This window comes from Erinaceus europaeus, chromosome 3, assembly GCF_950295315.1.
Source record: "Erinaceus europaeus chromosome 3, mEriEur2.1, whole genome shotgun sequence".
In the NCBI taxonomy this organism is placed as follows: Eukaryota; Metazoa; Chordata; class Mammalia; order Eulipotyphla; family Erinaceidae; genus Erinaceus; species Erinaceus europaeus.
The window spans coordinates 119167876-119189273 of record NC_080164.1 but is presented as its reverse complement, the minus strand read 5'-3'; the positions used below and the strand labels follow the sequence as shown (position 1 = coordinate 119189273).

The window sequence follows — 21398 nt, the reverse complement described above, 5'->3', positions numbered from 1 at the left end:
ATACTTGGCTTTGCTTATTTTTTTTTCTTCCTGTCATTTTACTGGAGGGTTAATGGTTTACATTACAGTTGTTGACACAGAGGTACAATCTCTCATCTCCCTGTGATAGGTGTCTGCAAAACACTCACCTCCAACGTAGGTCCTTTTCCACCATAAGCATGAGGACCTCAAAGCCCTTGACTTTGCTCTTAATGACTCCCACTTTACCTCAGCAACTGGGTTGTGAAGAGGTGAATTTTACAGCCACAGCTTGTGCAAACTACTTGCTTCTCCTCACTCACCTTCAGTTGAACTTCCTCTTTTGGCAAAACCAGTGTGAATTTTGTACAGTTCTTTTCAGTTGAATTCTGATCAGTAAGGCATGTGAGGTCTATGATGTCTAACTTGTCAACATACTGCAAAAATAAGGGGAAACTTCATGAAATTAGTTTCTAGGCAGTATACATTGTTCTTTCTGGGAGGAAAATAAATACTTTTCTTTCTTTTTTTTAATATTTATTTTGTTGCCCTTGTTTTTTTTTTTATTATTGTAGTTATTGTTGTTGAGTAGGACAGAGAGAAATGGAGAGAGGAGGGGAAGACGGGGAGAGAAAGATAGACACCTGCAGACCTGCTTCACCGCCTGTAAAGCGACTCCCCTGCAGGTGGGAGCCAGAGGGCTCGAACCAGGATCCTTATGCTGGTCCTTGAACTTGGTGCCATGTGTGCTTAACCTGCTGAGTTACTGCCCGACTCCAGAAATACTTTCCTTTCAATTGATTTGTACCTTGCATAACATTTTGGTTTTCAATTGGCCATGTCACTTGGTTCCCAACCCACAGGACATTTGGAAATCCTTTATTTGTGGTAGTGTATTAGGCATAGTTCATACAGGTTTGCAAAGTTATTAAATTTTCAGGGATTTTGAAGTCATTGTTAAAAATCAAGCATCACTTTAAAAAAAAAAATTAAGTTACCAAAAGACACAGTCTTTTGGTAACAGTCTTTTGGTGGAGGGAATGGTGTTTATATATACTCCTATCAATTTGTAGTCATATAAATCATTATTAAGTAATATGAGAGGGGAAAAATTGATTGAATGTCTCAAACTTTTTAAATCACAGACTGAATCTTTTTAATATATAGGCTGAGTCTTAGATATGTTGACTTCTTTTTTTTTTTTTAAAGATTTTATTTATTTATTAATGAGAAAGATAGGAGTAGAGAGAGAAAGAGCCAGACATCACTCTGGTACATGTGCTGCCAGGGAATGAACTCAGGACCTCATGCTTGAGAGTCTACTTCCTTAGCCACTGAGCCACCTCCTGGATCACATGTTGATTCTCTTAAAAGCTTAGACCAGGGAGAACAGAAGCAACCGGTGGCACAGCTATATACAAATAATGTCAAAGGACATAAATTATGGTGATGTTTTGTATGATACAGCAAATCTTAACAAAGGGATATTTCAAAGTTAACCCAATTGCCAAATAATGTCATTATAGCAATAACTATTTATTGTCTTCTTAAACCCTAACACAGCAGGAACCTCCTGCTTCCTCTATAGAGCCTATTATTTTCCCAGTCCTGGAACCTCTAGGGTAGGGCTCACTTTCCTGCATGCTTCTCTCAGTTCATACCAAATGATTTTGCATCTGCCAGTCCCAACCTAATCAATGCAAGGAGTACCACCTCAGCATGCTTTACTTCAGACTGTGTCCAGAGACGCCAGGCATGGAATGTCAACTCTTCACCCTCATTACTCAGGTGAGACCTTTCCTTTCATGGTATTCTCTAATTCCATTCTTAGGAGGTTCACTTCCTAACAAAGTCCCAAAACCTAGATATAGACCAGGTCCTGTAAGATATAGCCTATGTTCATATGTATCCATAAATTAGGGCAAAATACATACCAGGAAGCAAAAATACATAATAGTTTGTACTTAGTCAGTATAAAGTTCATAATGAAATAGTGTCTACTTAGACTTAGATACCCTGCTCACCTACTTCCTATTACAGTTCTCTCCCTCGCTCCAAAGCTCACCTCATCAAAGCAAGGACTGCAAAAGCTGAATAAGGGCAAGAGACTGGCATACTTTAACAATGACTCTTTAGTCACTATCAGGCCACCCCATCAGCTGGGGCCCTAATCGGGAAGTCCTGAGATTCCCAAACACACATGATGGGCCTAGACCTCGAATAAATCCCTCTCTCCATTGTTACCAGTCACTTCTATCAGGAACAACACAATAGACCCCTTTGTGTGTGCACCCCCATAGGACTTTGCCCTCAACTTGGATCAACAGTGGTAGAGAATGTTCCATCCTCCGAAGGGAGGATGGACAATATACTCTATGCTACACCTGAAGAAGATGGGTACTGATATTGGGGCAGCTTGGAATATTCCTACTTATGACTACAGAATGTGAGCTCAGATCTAGAGGGATGTAGAGGTCACATAGGCTCCTAAGCTGAATATGGGCCCCAGATCACATCAAGTTGATGGGGGTTACAATCAACAATATTTATACACCTTTCCCATATTTGGGAACTACTATCTTCCCTGATCCAGCTTTCTGGTCCTTCTGCCAGCCATGACATCATCTCCCCAGACAATAATTAGGATCCACCTGCATATCAGATTTCGGGCTCAGGCAAAAAAACAAAACAAAACAAACAAACAAAAAACGCTAGTATAGCCACAGGCCCTTTGGAATATAACTAAAATATGCCTACTAGCTATCTACAAAATGGAGCCCCCAGCTCTTCATCTGCACTATTCCAGCCCTTAGGTCCATGATTGGTCAACAACTTGTTTGGCTTTGAATGTTAACTCTTTTTTCAACCTCCATGTTCCAGATGTTAGCATGATGCCAACCAGACTTCCATGGACAGACAACCCCACCAATGTGTCGTGGAGCTCTGCTTCCCCAGAGCCCTTCCCTACTAGGGAAAGAGAGAGACAGGCTGGGAGTATGGATCAACCTGTCAACACTCATGTTCAGTGGGGAAGCAATTAAGTGTGGAAGCCAGACCTTCCACCTTCTGCATCCCACAATGACCTTTGGTCCATACTCCCAGAGGGTTAAAGAATAGGAAAGCTATCATGGGAGGAGATGAGATACAGAGTTCTGGTGGTGGAAATTGTGTGAAGTTGTACCCCTTTTATCCTATGGTTTTGTCTATGTTTCCTTCTTATAAATAAAAAAATTTTTTAAATTAAGTTACATCATAATATGCTGGATAAATTAAATTGAAATTGGGTATTTAAATTCAAATTTTTCATTTTCTAATTATAGAACTACACATTAATTATTCTTGGTGTTCTTGAAGTTGTTTACACCTTCACTTTTGTGTAATGGGAGTATTCAGTAATAGTGTGCAACTCTGCCTTTCTTCTTCACTCCATGTTTGATGAGAGGACATTGATAGTTTTAAATTTTAAATTGTTAAGAATATTTACACCATGGAAATTGTCAAATGTTACAGTTTTTTGTCCCACAGGCCAATTTTTCCCCCCTACAATAGCCAGGTAGTCTTTGTTTTAAACTTCATGGGCTACATACAATGTCTGCTGTATATCTGTATCTTCTTCTTTTTCAAACATCAATCTTGTGGTCCAGGAGATGGCACAATGGAAAGACATTGGATTCTCAAGCATGAGGTCCCAAAGTTCAGTCCCCAGCAGCACATACTGCACGAGATCAGGTCACAGGCCCGATTTCATTCAAAGGCTAGTTTATTGACCTCAGGCCTTGACTTCAAAAAGTGCAAAAAATGTTAATAATGCATATGAAACTTTTTGGGGAGTTCTATTTTTCTCTATTTTATTTTATTTTATTTTATTTTATTGGTAGAGAAAAGTTGAGAGGGAATGGGGCATAGGGAGAGAGAGAGAGACAGAGAGAAACCTGCATTCCTGCTCATGAAGCATCCTCCCCATAGGTAGGGGCTTAAACTAATCCTTGTGCATAGTAACATGTGTGTGTAACTGGGTACAACACCACCCTGCCCCATATATATGAAACTTTAAACTTTGTTGAACCTTAAACTTTTTCAGTGTGCACAGGACAAAAAAAAAAAAGACAAAATACCTTGTTAGTGAAAAAGTCAACCATGTTCATGACAAATAGACAAATACCCTAATCAACATAATGATTGTTTTACTTTCCATCTTCTCAATAACATAAAAAATCAGTCAACATTCATTTTAATATACTTGATGATAAATTTATTAGGAAAATAGTCCATTGGAAATCAACTCCAATTGTCAAATTATGACTGAAGTGAAGTCATATATATTTACAGATAAAAAGCACTTAGAAAACTAAATGGAAACATTTTATGAGAATTGATTGTAGAGAAATCACAATACAGAGGTGTGTGTGTGTGTGTGTGTGTGTGTGTTTTAACTGTGTGCCACGTTTTTTTTTTTACACAGTGCCAGGGAAAGAAACAAAGGTATTAGGCACATGCATTACAACTGAGTCCCCTAGCCTGCCCTTTGTTTTTCTATTTTTAGAAAACAAGAAGAAAGGGGGAGGAGTGCTGAGAGCAAAGCCATGGCATTCATCTTGCTGCTCCCATGTGGTACCAGAGATCAAACTCAGGGTTGTCACAAACGGGAAGCGGACTCTGCACCACTAGAAACTGCTCCCAACCCTATACAGTCTTGTTTGTTTTGGCCTCCAGGTTTTCGCTAGGGTGGTGCCTGCACTATGAATCCACTGCTCCTACAGTCATCTCTTCTCTTCTCTTCTCTTCTCTTCTCTTCTCTTCTCTTCTCTTCTCTTCTCTTCTCTTCTCTTCTCTTCTCTTCTCTTCTCTTCTCTTCTCTTCTCTTCTCTTCTCTTCTCTTCTCTTCTCTTCCTTCCTTCCTTCCTTCCTTCCTTCCTTCCTTCCTTTCTTTTTTTATAGGACAGAGAGAAATTGGGAGGGAGAGAGGGGGGAAGATAGACACCTGCAGACCTGCTTGTGAGGCAACTTCCCTGCAGGTGGGGCCCAGGATCTTGAACCGGTATCCTTGAGCGGGTCCTACTATGTGCGCTTAACCCGGCGCTCCACCGTCTGGCGTCTACACTATGAAGCCTTCTTTTAAATTAATTTTTAAAAATATTTATTTATTTATTTGTATTGATTTATTCCTTTTTGTTGCCCTTGTCATCGTTGTTGGATAGGACAGAGAGAATTGGAGAGAGGAGGGGAAGATGGAGAGGGGAAGAGAAGCATAGACACCTGCAAATCTGCTTCCCCACCTGCAGGGACTCCCCTGCAGGTGGGGAGCCAGGGGCTCGAACAGGCATCTTTACACCGGTCCTTGCGCTTTGTGCCACCTGCGCTTAACCCGCTGCGCTACTGCCCGACTCCCCACTATAAATTCTTTATGTCAGCAATATTTACAATAATTTATATATTCATACATTCATATTCATAAAGCCATTGCTAAACATTTACCACATACCTCTGCTTATGAAGATCCTGATAATAAATTTTCATCTGGTGTGATAAAGCACAGGGCTTCTTTGCATGAAGTCCTGAGTCCAGTCCCAGGCATTCATTGCACCTAAGGCATCAGAGTTCTGCTGTCCGTTCTCTCTCTCTCTCTCTTTCTTTCTCCAAATAAAGAGTGGAATCCACTATGATTTTCTTTTAAAAATAATAAGAAATTTTTATCAGGTAGGCAGCATAGTGGGTAAAGTACATTCCTGGCTGGCATTCGTAAATCCAGTCCCATTACTGGCACCACATATAAAGGAGAAGTGCCCTGGTGTTTGTCTCTGTCTGTCTCTCTTTATCTCTGTTATAAAATAAATCTTTCACAAAGAAAATCTTGTCTCTGTATAATATACAAATATTTCTACTGAGTCTATATGGACTATGGTCTATATGGACTGATTAGTAAGCAACTGGTTTAAAGGATTAAAACCACCTCTGGTACATGTGGCAGAGATTTTTCCTCTTTTTATTATTAATTTGCTAGAAGAGTTTTTAAATGCCTCCCCCCAAATTGGTCTTATTTTTTATTTCTTTCTATCCCCTTTTGTTTTTCTGTTTTATGCAATGTAACTCACTCTACAGCATTCTAGTAAGTTTTCTTATTTATTTATTTATTTTTTCTCAGTGGGACATAAAAACAAATGAATAGTTCATGCCTGAGACGCAGAGGTCCAAGGCACTCACCATAAGCTGAGCAATTCACTGGCTAAAAATAAAGTAAATATACACTTCAGAAGTGTTCTATATTGATGAAGGTGTATTTGGATTGACTTGTTTATTCTTAATGAGCAAGGAATGATTAAGCAATTTAATAAAAAGCCAGGCATAAGGAAGGAAGACAGAAAATTTCAATTGCACAGAAATCTTTCTGATGGATTGTCTAGATCAAGATTAGTAAGTTTTGATGAGACAAAGAAGGAAGCAACAAAGGAAGAAGTGGCTGAGTCAGATAGAGTGCTGTAAACTGACCAATAGATTAGAAGAAAGGAAGTCATATCTTTTATTTATCTTTTCTGTAGTGCTGAGAAAAAGTCTTATAGGTCATATAGATAATGCAGCTTCATTTGACAAGTAATGCTCCACCAGGTTATTCTGCCGTGTTGTTATCCAATTTATGGTGGGACATTTTGAACAACATGGGATGCATATCTGCATATCTACTAAATAGTTCTTCCCGCTAATCGTGTGTGTGTGTGTGTGCTAGTCGTGTGTGTGTGTGTGTGTGTGTGTGTGTTAAACTACAGCTTTTCCCCAGGAAAGATCCACCCATAGCTCTCATCCCTTTTCTCTAGAATAGCCTTAAGTAAATTCTGTGACTTTTATGCCCTCCTGATAGTTTTTCAAATACTGAAAAAACGCCTCACCTGTTCTATTCCTACACTTTCTTCAGTAACTGTCACCCTAAGAATTTCCTCCAAAGTCTTCATTCTCTTTTAACAAAAATGATAGATGAACAATTCTGCAGTATTTATTTTATAACAATCTTTTTCTATCATAAGACTTAAGAGTGCTTGTTCAAGAGCAAGACCTCTTAGAAGCCGTCTGATTTTGGACAATCTTTTGACCCTTAAACTTGACTATTTTCATCTATAATGCATCTTCTCTACAGAGTGAAAGTTAAAGGAGATAATCCATGTAAGATACTTCACTACTTACTCTATGCGTCCTCTCTCTTAAGCCTTTACATCTAGTCTCTCATTTAGCGTTTCACATCTAACCGGGAGCAATTTTATTTGCTCCTCTAGATTCACTTTTGTCTCAACACCTTTATGGAAGTCTTTTCTATCAAGTACTCTATAGAAAAAAAAATGAACATTTTAGGTTGTTCTTTTTTAATCAATCATTTCTGGTTAGTTTACCACTAATAGTATTAAATGCATGCAGTTCAAAAACTATAACATATAGACTTTTGTGTGTGTGTGTTTCTTTCATTAGATCTGGAAGTGTTAGAATGCTGTTCTAACCAGTGGGACACAGTCACAGTCCAAAGTGTTTCTATTTATACAAGATACTGATTCATAAAGTTTTATTTAAGCATAGCATTCTAAAATAGGAAGTTGTTTGATACCAAAATACTACATTTTAGCTTTTGGAATAAGTAGACTCTACAGTTAGTTTTAATGTCTGCAGATTATTTGAAATCAGTTATTTGAAATTAATATAAATAAACACATTTCAGAATCTGTTGTTACTCTCAGGCTTGAGTTCTTAGAATTCCCACTTTGTGACTTTTCTTGTTTTTAGATTAATTTAATTATAACATATTGTATGTTATAGGATTTCCAAAAAAAAGCCAAAAAAAAACCCTCAAGACTATCACTTGATATTATTTAGTTTATATCCAAATGTCTAGCTAAAATGTTCACTTTTTAGCTATTCTTTAATATCAGTATCAGGAAAAATATAAAGTAAAAAAACACTAGTTAATGCCTTCTGAGTTGGAAGAAAAAAATTTAAATATATATATTTTTTTCTTTTAACGAGAAGGGGGGAGAGAGCAATTCCAGAGCACTGCTTAGCTCTGGCTTACAGTGGTACAGGAGACTGAACTTAGGACTTTGGAGACTCAGACTTGACAGTCTTCTTGTGTAATCACTATGCTATCTCCCTGGCCCAACCAGAAAGTTTTTACCATGGATCTTACTTTTGATAACCCTCACAGATACAAATTTTGTTTAGATTAGTCTTACTAAAATATCTGCACTTTTGCAGGGCAATCCCAAGTTAGCAATAGACTAACAAGTGCATATTTAAAAAGTGATTCAGTTAAACATATGAACATGTTTACTTACGATTGTACTTTTTTTGTCAGAATAAAAGAAAAGTGTGGTTCCTCTCAGCTCTGTCCAGTAATGTTTATATTCCTGTTGGAAAGAAAGAATCATTATTTCATTAGTGAATATTCAGCTACTGATATTTTCCTTTGTAACTTTTAAAATTGCTTTTGTGCTATAAGACTTTTTAAATACAGATAGATACAGAGAGATACAGAGAGAAAGACACACACACACACAGAGAGAGAGAGAGAGAGAGAGAAAGACCAAAGTTCTGCTCAGCTCTGGTTTACAGTGGTGTTGATTGGGGGTTGAATGTTAGGACCTCACAGCTTCAGGCACCTAAGCCATTTTGCATAACCACTGTGCTATCTCTCCGACCCAAGACTTTTAAATTTTATTTTACTTTATGTATTTGATAATATCAGAGAGATATCAAGAGGGAAGAAGAAATGGAGAACAGGAGAGAAAGGCACCTGCAGCACTGCTTTGCCATTTTGTGAAGCCTCCTCTGCAATTGGTAACTGGGGACTTGAACCCAGGTCCTTGTGCACATTGTAATCTGTGTACTCAGCCAAGTGCACAACCACCCAGACCCAAGACTTTTTTAAACTGAAATAAGTCACCTATTTTTATGGTTCATTTTTACATTTAGTCTTTGGTAAAATTCTTCACAAATTTATTTCAGTGTAAATTGTGATGTGCAGATATTATTTGATTTATGTTTTAGTATATCATTTGAAGTACTTTTCTCACTGATTTAAGACACTTGAATCATTATGCAGTATGAATGGAAACTTAAATATATGAAATGGATCATTTAAAGTGCATGAATAGGAATTTAATATCTACCTCCCAAACAGTTTTGAAAAATGAATTATTACATGTAAAGCACATAGAATAGTGCTTAGAGTTTAGGTGTAAAAATGAATATATTTACATAGATCAAGGGAGTGTGAGCAATGCATAGTGATAAAAATAATTTAACATCATCAAAGCTGAACTTTGAAGTCCAAATTTAATTCATGTGGTAAACATTTCATCACTAATATGTTCACATTGCTATGTGTTCTGTGGAAATCCAACATTTCAAGTTTACGAAATTAAACAACTAGGCAGATACTTATTTTACTTGAGTGGAAGCATATTTAAATAAAGGTAACTCACATTCTATAAAGATTAGATGCTACAAACTATGGCAAGGGGGTTTCAGGAATATAGTCTTTCTGCATCCAAAGCTTTACCTTCACACTCAACTCTTCTCAACATGTTTTTAAAATTCTTGTCAGTTTTATAGACATGTTTATTCCTTCCTCTGAAGTCTATAAGACTATAAGTCTATAAGTCTATAAGACTGATCATTTCCAACATGTTGAATCCTCTTGATTTATATTAAGGATTAATGGTGATTTTTTCTAAGATTTTTCTTCTAATATTTATTTATTTATTTATTTCCTTTTTGTTGCCCTTGTTTTTATTGTTGTTATAGTTATTATCGTTGATGTCGTCATTGTTGGATAGGACAAAGAGAAATGGAGAGAGGAGGGGAAGACCGAGGGAGGGAAAGAGAAAGATGGACACCTGCTGACCTGCTTTACCGCCTGTGAAGCGACTCCCCTGCAGGTAGGGAGCCAGTGGCTCAAACTGGGATCATTAGGCTGATCCTTATGGGATTAATGGTGACTTAGGAGGTGATTCAATGAGTGTTGATAAAGTGTTAGACTTTCAAGCATGGGGTCCCAGATTTGATTCTCTGGTACTCTCTTCCCTTCTTTCTTTCATGCTAATAAATAAATAAGTAATTTTTAAAGGATTAATATAAGAAAGTCACAGGAGGAATTTTTCTGTTTTAATTGTAGATGTGAATGCACTTTTATATTTTGTAGTACTCTGTGTCTCTTCATTCCTGACCATTTTTGGGGAAAAGTTTGTTACATCTTCAGGATTTGTCATTTGTTTTCTCAAATAATGAAAACTCTATAACCCATCTCCTTTATTTATTGGGAAGTTCAAGATTAAATTCACTCTGAATACAAACAGCTTGTTTTTAGTATTACTATTTTCTCCCTTTGCCTTCATGGTTAATGAGATATTATGTTAGGTTTTGTTGTTTTACAAGCCATCCAAAAGCATAGTGGTAAGGAAAAGTCTTCTACTTCTCTCCATTCTGTGGCTAACACTTCTTTGGATCTAGATATACTTGGCTACAGTCTAAAGGTGAGGGTTTTGTAGGTGTATTTCCTCCCTAAAGTGAGGCCAGTCCTCATTAACCTAACACCAGTTTGAATATAACAAATGACAGTCAACGCTTTAAGAAGTGGGAGAAAGCCTGAGCTAGTCAGGTAAAGAAAAGAGTACAACAGCTGGAAATGAGCAAAAGACTGTCTCACTTAATGATGGCCTTTGCAATCACTGCTAGGTCACCCCAACATCTGGGGTTCTGGTCAGGGAATCCTTAAGATTCTCCTACAGATACAGTGGGCTTAGGCCTCTAACAGACTCCTCTCTTCACCATCACTGGTCACTTCTATTGGGAACATCATTATAAGCCCTTTTGTGGGCTTCTTCAGGACTATATCCTCACTATGAACTAGCAATGATAAGGACAGCTCCACTCTTCAAAGGGAAGCTAGGTCATCCTCTTCTGCCACTTGAGGAAGTCTGGTCCTGAAATGAGTGCAGCCTAGACTGTTTCCAGCTGTAACCATGGACTGCAAGCTCAGACTGACAGGGACTCAGAGATTACACAGGCTCCTGTGCTAAATATGAATATATACGGGCCCTGGGTAAGATCAACTTGGTAAATGGTAAATTGTATCTATATATTTTCTTCAAGTTTGGGAGCTACTCTTTGCCCTGATACAACTTCCTAATCCTATTCTCAGCTCTGACTACATCTTCCCAGACAAAATTTTTATATCACTTTCATGTTAGCTATCAAGCTCCAACAAAAATGTACTAGAGTCATGGGCTCCTAAAAATATACATAAAATAGACTTTCTAGCTCCTTTTCACCCTAAAATCTATATTCCCATCTATTCCTACTTTTTTATTCCTATTTATCAAACATTTTGTTCTGCTTTATATCTTACTGCCTTTCAGCCATCAAGTTGCGGATGATACTATGATTCGCTGGGCAGACAATCTTACCAATATGTTCCAGAGCTCTGCCCCACTAGGGAAAGATAGAAATAAGCTTGGCATATAGATTGACCTGCCAATGCTCATGTCCAGAGGAGAAGTAATTACAGAAACCTCCCCACCTTTTGCACCCCATAGAGAACTTTGGTCCATACTCCCAGAGGATTAAATGTTAGAGGAAGATGGCCAGAGGGCTCTGAACTCAAATTCCATCAGGACCTGGAGAGAGAGGAAGGGAAAAAAAAAAAGATACTCAGAAGTAGTAGGTGTGACTTAGGAAGAGAAGGCAGGACCATAGGAAACACAAAAAGGGCAAATACATATAAATATAGATAGTTATAGAAATAATAGCCAATCCATGTTTGTGATCTTGGAAGGGCTACTACAGTTTTCAGTAGAGGGAATGGGGACACAGAATTCTGGTGGTGGGAAGAATATGAAATTGTACCCATAAACTATAGTTTATGGATCAATATTAAATGAATAATAAAAAATTGGGAAAAAAGGTAAGGGTCTTGTTGGAGATGTAGAACATTGTATGAATATGCAGCTTGTAAAAAAACAGTAGAATAAATAGCTGGACTATTGTCAGGACATCTGGGTGAAGTTATTAAAATATTTTATTTACTTTACTAGAGATACAGATGGAAAGATATAGATAGATAGATAGATAGATAGATAGATAGATGGAAAGATATAGACAGATAGATAGATAGATAGATAGATAGATAGATGGGACAGGATTAGATAGCATAATGGTTATGCAAAGGGGTTCAATTTCCTGCACTACCAAAAGCCAAAGCTGTTCACTACTCTCGTAAAAAAAAGTGGGAGAGAGAGAAAGAGAGATAGAGAGAGAAAGAGAGAGAGAGAGAGAGAGCTGCACAGTTCTGGCTTACTGTAGTGCTAGGAATTGAACATGGGACCTCAGAGCCTCATGCATAAAAATCTTTTTGCATAACCAGTATGCTATCTCCCCAGCCCCATCTGGATGAAGTTTTTTTTATTATTATTTATAAAAAGGAAACATTGACTGGGTGAAGTTTTAATAAGGTATAATAATGTCCTTTGTATCAGAGTGTTGAATAAGATAGAGAAATGAGATAATAGCATTTTATAGTGTTTTAGACAATAAAGATTTGTTTCTCAAAAAAGAAATATACTTAGTTTTTGTCTCTTATTACTCAGGCATAGTTCCTAAGTCCCTTGGAATTTCCTGAGTGGTTTGGTAGACAGGCAGAGCCCTCGGATTGAAATCACGTTGAGAGGAGCAGAGAGAACTAGACTTGATGGAGATGGATTGGGATTCCTACACTGAGTCAGCGACTCAGGGTGACTCAGTATTAACACTCTTCTGTCTTTAGATCTGAGCCATCTACTGGGAGTTTTTATTAACAATAAAGGAAGTGACTGATAAAATTTGTAAGACTCCTATTTTTTCAAATGGTTTCAGATTTGAGAGGAAAAATTCCATCCAAGTATAAAAACGGTAAAGTGCAGGGGAAATTGGATTAACTGCTAACAGCTGGTAGGATTTTATTAGAATGATGGAAATAATCTAGAACTAGAAAGTGATGAAAGTTACACAACTTTCTGAATATAATAAAATTCACCAAGTTGTAATAAAAATGTGTCTCCTGTGTGAGAGTTCTCTGCTGATAGAGTAACAACAGAGATAGGGAAAGCAGCCTCTTGCTATGCCCGTGTTGAATAATGTGTTTGAAGCACATAGGATCTGGGATTCAGTAAATATTCTATAAATGTTGACCACAAGTGTGTGTGGGGGAGCACTGCACCCTTACTCACTTTGTGAAGAGTAATTTTTCATTTTTCACTATCCGTGTAATACTTTTTCCATATAGTTATTTGTGTGTGTGTGTGCATAGTATCAAATGCCCCCACCCCTTCTCTCTCCCCTTTCTGCTACCAGGGTTATTGCTAGGGCTTAGTGTCTGCACAACAAATCCATGCTCCAAGTGGCCTTATTTTAAATAGAGACAGGGAGAAATTGAGAGGAAAGGGGGGGAGGTAGAAAGGAAGAGGGAAAGAGAGATACCTGCATCACTGCTCGCCACACCTGAAACTTCCCTCTCTGCAGGTGGGGACTGGGAGTTTGACCCCAGGTCCTTGTGTATGTTAATATTCGTGCTCTGCAGGGTTTGCCATCGCCTGGCTCATCAAATAATCTCGAAACAAGTTATCTTCCAGAGGAATTATATATGAGGAGAAGATGTTTTGTCAACTAGAATAATGTGATCCATTGTCATTTCCATGTAAAATCACTTTTTTCATAGTCTTTTAAATAAAGACATAGAAAACTATTTTGAGAAATTTGGCTTGAAAAGTTGCTAATGTATACCATCTGTGATCAAGGAGATATATGTTCATAGACACTAAAATCTATATAAGCACTGTCAAAATACTCAAGCTTTCTCAGACTGATTTAATTAAATGACAAAAAAATGTTGGCTTTTTTTTTTTTTAATCACCACCAGGGTTATAACACTGGGGCTTGGTGCCTGCACAATGAGTCCACTGCTCCTGGTAGCCTTTTTTTTTTTTCTTTTCTCTTTCTCTTTTTCTTTTCTCTTCTCTTCTTTTCTTTCCTTCTCTTTCCTTTTTCTTTTCTCATCTTAATTTGATAGGACAGATAGAAATTAAGAGTGGAGGGGAGATGGGGAAAAAGAAAAAGAGAATTTGGGACCTAGGAGCCTCAGACATGAGAGTCAGTTTGCATAATCATTATGTTATCTCTCCTATCCTCTCATTTCTATTTTTTAAGGCTTCTACATCTTACTCTAGTGGTGCAAGGGGCAAATCACTCGTACACTGTGTTTTAGAACTAGATGGAAGTGGAAGAGAAAAGTGAGGAGATCAGAATGTAGGTCCAAGACTAGAAAACTGAATCATGAATTGTTTAGTTTTACTATAGTGTGGTGTCTAATATCAAATAGAAACTGAAGGCTCTATGACTGTTGGGGGAATGTAGTGCAAGACAAGACTTTTATTTCTTTTATTTTTATTATTTTATTTTTTTATTTATTTTATTTATTCCCTTTTGTTGCCCTTGTTGTTTTGTTGTTGTAGTTATTATTGTTGTTGTCGTTGTTGGATAGGACAGAGAGAAATGGAGAGAGGAGGGGAAGACAGAGAGGAGGAGAGAAAGATAGACACCTGCAGACCTGCTTCACCGCCTGTGAAGCGACTCCCCTGCAGGTGGGGAGCCGGGGTTCGAACCGGGATCCTTATGCCGGTCCTTGTGCTTTGCGCCACCTGCGCTTAACCCGCTGCGCTACAGCCCGTCTCCCAAGACAAGACTTTTAAAGAAATCCTACCACTTAGACATCACCTCAATAAGCTTCATTATTAATAACTGTATACAGAACACACTGACATCATTGACTAATAGCGAGTAAAGATTTATTGAGTTCCCATTGTCTATACAAGGAGACATTCATCTGTACTCCCAAAGAAAATTACAAGATAATTTTGAGAGGAAAGTTATATGAATCGGGTAGAGTTAATCATGGAAAAATGGAAGTTTTATTGATAAGTGAGCATATAGTTTCATGGAAACCAGGAGTGCTTTTCAAATGGGAAGAAGAAAAAAATGAAGGGAGAAACAAGAACAAGGTACTGAGCTGAGAGTAAAGGCAGCCTGGAGGAAAAGTAAAATTACAAATAGCAGTAGGCTTGTCTAACTACACCCACAGCCACAACTCTAAGAACAGAACAAACATATTTGATATACAGAGGTCTGCTGGTCATAGGTTCCTAATTTAGTTTCTCATCAGCTCTCATGAATACAAACAGAGTCAGTCATCTATAAATATCAGTCTTAATAATTGACATCAGTACTTAACCTGCATCTGCATGCATGTGTTTGAACAGAAATAAATATATTGTTAGATTGACTGTAAAGGACACCTTTTTAGATGAAATACATTTAGTATAAGAATTTCTTATTTCAAAAAAATCTTTGCTATTGTGTTGTGGAAGGTAAGAAGAGATGCTGAAAAGGAGCTTTTTGGATTTATCTTGTTTCATAATCATTAGATGACATTTTGTTTTGAGTTTAAGGTCACAATCTCTTTTTCATTCAGTTAAGCAAACTTTCTTTCTCTGTCTTGCTCTTTATATCTGAAAAAATAAAAACAAAACAAAACAAACAAAAAATAGCTAGGAAATGTCTCTCAGAGTATAATCAGTCACCTATAGACCAGGTCATTCCTCCATTATGTTTTGTCAGACTTAAGTGTTCTAAATTCTTTCATCAGAGACCCCTTCTCACAGTTCCACAGAAGCCTCCCAGTTTCCTTCAGCCCTTTGCTTCAGTGATAATCTTCTGTTTTCTTTCTTTCTTTCTTTCTTTCTTTCTTTCTTTCTTTCTTTCTTTCTTTCTTTCTTTCTTTCTTTCTCTTTCTCTCTCTCTCTCTCTCTCTTTCTTTCTTTCTTACTTTTTCATTACCTTTTTAAATTTATTGGATAGAGACAGCCAGAAATCGAGAGGGAAGGGGGGGGGATAGAGAGAAAGAGAGGCAGAGAGACAACTTGCAGCCCTGCTTCACCACTCGCAAAGCTTTCCTCCTGCAGGTGGGGACCGGGGACTCGAACCTGGGTTCTTGTGGATTGTAACATGTGCGCTCAATTAGGTGCACCACCACCCGGCCCCTGTACTTTCTATCTTTTTCCTTTTCTTTCCCCAGAGCCAAAGCCTCACACATGTGCAAGTCCACAAGCCACTTTTTAATTCAGATTGAGCAATAGAGAGAAGGAGAGACATCACCACATCAGAACTCCCTTTACTGCTATCCTGTCTCCTATGTGGTGCCAAAGTCTGAATCTGGGTCACCTGTATGTCAAGGGACATGCCCTACCTGCTGAGCTATTTCTCTAGTCCTCTATAAACTTTCTTTTCTATGATCTTCGTTTAATTAATTCATTAATTAATTGTTTCCTTCCTTGATACTTTTGACTTACTTAGAGATCCTACCATATATAGCTTCGTTCCCACACGTGGTAATTGTTATTGTTACTCTTCTTTGAAACTTATTGTTGACTACAATACTGATTTTAGTATTCAATATATGAATAAGAAGATTGGTGGCTGGGGCGTTGGCACACCTGACTAATACTAATGAAAAAATAGGTATGTGAAAATATTCCTAATAGCATGTTCATGCATACATGATTAGATTATTTATTCTTTAAAAGCAAAGACATAGTAATTTATTTTAGTAATTAAATTGATTTAGTAATTATAGTAATTACCATGAGCAAGGACCTGGGTTTGAGCCCCCACTCCTCACCTGAAGTAGATCTGCAGGAGTCTCTCTCTCTCTCTCTCTCTTTCTCTTTCTCTCTCCATTCTCTATCTCCTCCTCCCCTCTCAGTTTTTGTCCTAGCTATTGAAAACAGAAAGAGAAAAGGGAAAAAAATGGCCACTGGGATCCCTGGGTTTGTAGTACTGGCACTGAGCCTCAGTGATAACCCTGGTGGCAAAAAAAAAAAAAAAAGTAAAAAGAATTATGTGAAAAGAGAATGAATCTAATCTTTAGTTTGAGCTAGGTGTTTTACATGTTAATCCTTTAAACCACCCTCTAAACCACCATCTCATGGGTCATCAATTAAAAGATACTTTTCTATGATCTCAAGTGAAAACAATTTAATTTCATCAGAAGTGTAGTTATGTCCATAGCTTACCCCTTCCACCTCAAAGCATGCTTTCTAAGAAAATGTCGAGTAGCAATTAGATGAGGCAGGCATCACTCCTTACTAAATTATACCTCTTTTTTTTATTGTGTCAAAATCTTTATTCTTGCAACAATCCAAATGAGCTAAATAGCATTATTACTATTTTACATATGAGGAAACCGAAACAAAGAGAATTTAAGCAAAGTTAAGCATAGATCAGAGCTATGAGAGTACTGTGGTTAATAAACTGACCCTGGTCCAAACTACCTGAGTAAGAATCATAGCTCCACCAAAATTATTAGCTGTGTGACCTTCAAAAAGTAATTGAAACTTTGTGTGCCTCAGTTTCTTTATAATTTTTTCCTAATGAGAATAACAGTAATACATGATAGGGGAAAATGAGAGCTTGGATACTATTGCTTAGAAATAGTGAATGTTGGGAGTCGGGCTGTAGCGCAGCGGGTTAAGTGCAGGTGGCGCAAAGCACAAGGACCGGCATAAGGATCCCGGTTCGAACCCCGGCTCCCCACCTGCAGGGGAGTCGCTTCACAGGCGGTGAAGCAGGTCTGCAGGTGTCTATCTTTCTCTCCTCCTCTCTGTCTTCCCCTCCTCTCTCCATTTCTCTCTGTCCTATCCAACAACGACAACAACAACAATAAAACAACAAGGGCAACAAAAGGGAATAAATTAATAAAATAAATATTTAAAATAAAAAAAAAAGAAATAGTGAATGTTATTTTGAATCCAGACTTTACTGATCTAGAAGAAAAACTCTTAAACATCTAGTCTATTTCCTTTGGTGATAACATGATGATTAAATATTTTATGTTTTCTGGATGAATAGCTCTGTCATTCGTTTTTCTCAGGAGACCTTTAGAAAGAATACCAACTTTATACATTGCTATAAAGATACAAGCCAGAACCACAGAGCCCATGTCTGAGCATGTCTCAATTTTATGAGCCATAGTTGCTTGGAAATTCTGGAACATGAAACCATTCAAGCTAAGGGCTGTCAATTAAATGTAAAAATTATTTAATTATTTAAATATTTCAGTTCATCCCCATATGAAATAGCACAGATAGTACAGAATTTTGCTTATGAAAAGACATAAAAGGATTTTCTCATAGAACAGCATCTCACCCAATTAAGCAATCAATCAGTTTAAATTTATTGAGCTCCTGTGTGCTGAATGCTGTGTTCCTGAAACATAAAACCAAACAATAAACAAAGCTGTCACAGTTTTCATCAACACAGAATTTAGTGCAGCACTGCCCAAGGTATGTTTCTGCAATCATCATTGAATAATTGTACTGTCCAAAACTGTAGCCACTTCCACATGGCTCTTAAGTACTTGTAATGTCATAAGTATGGCTAAGGAACTGAATTTTGATTTTTTGATAATTTCAGTTGACTGAAATTGAAATTGTCACATGTGACTAACAGTCCATTTTGAGCAGTGTACACTAACTAAGGTGTTAAATCCATTAAAGCTCCAGTGTGTATTTTTCAACAGTTGAGAGGGAACATTGCTAACTGTGGAATAGATATTCACTTAACACCTGGGGAAATGAATTGCTGGGCTCTGGTGTCCCCTGGTAAATTAAACCTCTTAATTCTTTGTGTGATATTTGTATTCTGCTGAACTGGGTGTGATGGTTAGTGCAACATATACAAACAGTAAATGTTGCTTCAATTAATAAACTGACTGCGTATCTTCTGTATTCCAGGCACTATACTGTAGCCAAGTTGTATTTTCTACATTTTGTAGTTGATGATGAGTCTCAAGAAGTATAAATACCTTGAATAAGACCACAAGCTATAAGGGACAAAGCCATCAGGTAAAAACCATGTTTAACTGATAATCTAAAGTCCTTGTTCCTGCTAACCATAATGATGGAATGCCTAATTTAATATGAAAAAGAATCTGGTATTAAGGAATAATTATTATATTTTGAGGAGACATTCAATGAATAATCACATTTAAATTACAAATTAGATTTTTCCTCCCAGCTCTTCTTTCCTGGCAAATTCTAGCAATGTGGCTAATGCATGGTTACAAGATGGAATTCAGTTTAAAAGCAATAGGATTAAAAAAACATATTTCCGTGTAACTGAACATTATCAATACAGATTTAATTTACCTAAGAAAAAATAAATTACTATGTCTTTGCTTTTAAAGAATAAGTAATCTAATCATGTATGCAAGATATGTGAACATGCTATTATGAATATTTTCACATACTTTTTTTTCATTAGTATTAACAAATGCTCAGGGAAAATTGCTGCTGTTATTAAACATTTCTTATAACATTTCTCAAAACCTTTAATGTTTTTCTGGCTTCACTTAATATCTAGACTTAACAAAATTAGACATAAGTTAGTTTTTTTTTCCTTAGTAACAAAAACTTTCATGTCTATTTATCTTGTAATTTCAAATTATTCACTATTATTACTTGAAAGCACTGATTTTAACTAGCTATAAGTTTTTTACTTTTACATGTTTATTTCTAAAATATGTTTATTTGTTATATTTTAATGAGAGAAAAATATAGCGAGAAAGATTCAGAGAGGGAAAGAGAGGTCAGAGCATTGCTCTGCTCTGACTTGTGGTGCAAGGGATTGAAGCTGGGACTTTGTAGTTTTAGGCATTAAAGTCTTTTGCATAACCATTATGCTCTCTCTTGTGCCCTAATTATATATATATATATATATATATATATATATGTATAATTTTTTTCTTTCTTTTAAAAATATTTATTTATTCATTCATTTTTGTTGCCCGTGTTGGATTACTGCTGCAGTTACTATTGTTATTAATGTCATTGTTGTTGGATAATACAGGAAGAAATATACTGAGGAGGCGAAGACAGAGAGGGGAAGAGAAAGATAGACACCTGCAGACCTGCTTCACCACTTGTGAAGTGACTCCCCTGCAGGTGGGGAGCAGGGGGCTCAAATCCTCAAACCAGGATCTTTAAGCTGGTCCTTGCACTTTGCACCACCTGTGCTTAGCCTGCTGTGCTGCCACCCCATTCCCAAAACTTTTCCTTTCACTACTATCCCAGTAAAGGTGGTATTAAAAAAGATAAAGAGCCCAGGTTCAAGCCCCACCAGATCCCCACACACATGGGTGTCGCTTCACGTGCTGTGAAGCAGGGCTGCAGTTGTCTGTCTTCCCCTCCTCTCTCATTTTCTTTCTCTAATTTTATATATTTTAAATGGAATGACTTGTGATTTTTCTTGAATATTTTTTCATAGCTTAATGTAAAAAGTACCCACCAAATGCCCCATTATGTTTCAAAGAGTCACAATTTTGAAAAATGTATTTTAGAAATTACAGCTATATATAATGCTAAATAGCATCAAATTTACTTTCATGATTTGTATGGAAGTTTATCATTTAAAAATAATTTTCCCATTAGTTATAGACTTCAAGCACCTGAGAATAGCAGAAAGAATAATTGTAATCATAGCATTAATCTTACTGGTACTCATCATCATGGAAGTATAGAAATAAATTTCACAGAACATGTAAGCAGCATTTTGTCTTTGAATCCAAAATCTTTTGAGATGTTTGAGGGATTTTTTTTGAAATTTATCTTATTGAAATGTTTTGCTTCATTGAAACAATACTACACCCTTATGTTATTGTAGGTAATATATACATTTATACACATATTTAAGAAATACCTTATTTAAACTATGCAAAATGTAATCATATTTCTGAGCTCAACTAAAAGATGGTAATCCCAAAAGAAACAAGGAAGCCTTTATCTTATCACATTACCATAAAATAAATTTTATATTAAGAGAGAACCTTCTAGTTTAACATAATTATCTATGGACTTACCTGATGTTCTAACCGCTTGACTAATAAAAAGCCTTCGAAGTATAAGGGTAGAGCAGTACTTTTTAATCTTTCTTGGAAGATCCTGCGAGGGGCCGGTTTTGGGGGTTTCTTAGCCATCATACCCTCTCTGCTTTGTGACTTAGTTTCAGCTGAATCCAGTCTCAAACAAAATGACATCTCCCCTGTGTAAGAGGAAAAGGCAACTGTTCAAAGAGGAAGTCCCAATTCAGTCTTTAACCACAACACCACCAGCAGGAGGACACACACACACACACACACACACCCCTCTCTCCCATGCTTTTTCCTGTAATTTTTGTGAGGTAAGAAAGTACAGGCTTAAACTAACTTTAAGCAGGCACTCTGAGAATAAACTAAATGTACTTAGAATTATTGTAGCAAAATAAACAGAAGATTAACATCACAAAGGATGAAAGGAACAGATATTAGACATCAAGGTCACATT

General features: G+C 37.0%; 1 protein-coding gene across 1 annotated transcript in view; it reads right to left on the bottom strand.

Annotated features, from left to right (window-relative positions):
- STAP1 (signal transducing adaptor family member 1) overlaps positions 1-21144 on the bottom strand; it is a 38582-nt gene extending 17438 nt beyond the window's left edge. Inside the window, exons 1-3 of the mRNA XM_007530335.3 lie at positions 20936-21144; positions 8268-8339; positions 282-395 (exon numbers count right to left, since the gene is read on the bottom strand). Coding sequence (XP_007530397.1) covers positions 282-395; positions 8268-8339; positions 20936-21112 — 363 coding nt within the window. The 5' untranslated portion in view covers positions 21113-21144. The remainder of the gene's footprint in view (positions 1-281; positions 396-8267; positions 8340-20935) is intronic.
- Between the last annotated feature and the right edge of the window lie 254 nt (positions 21145-21398).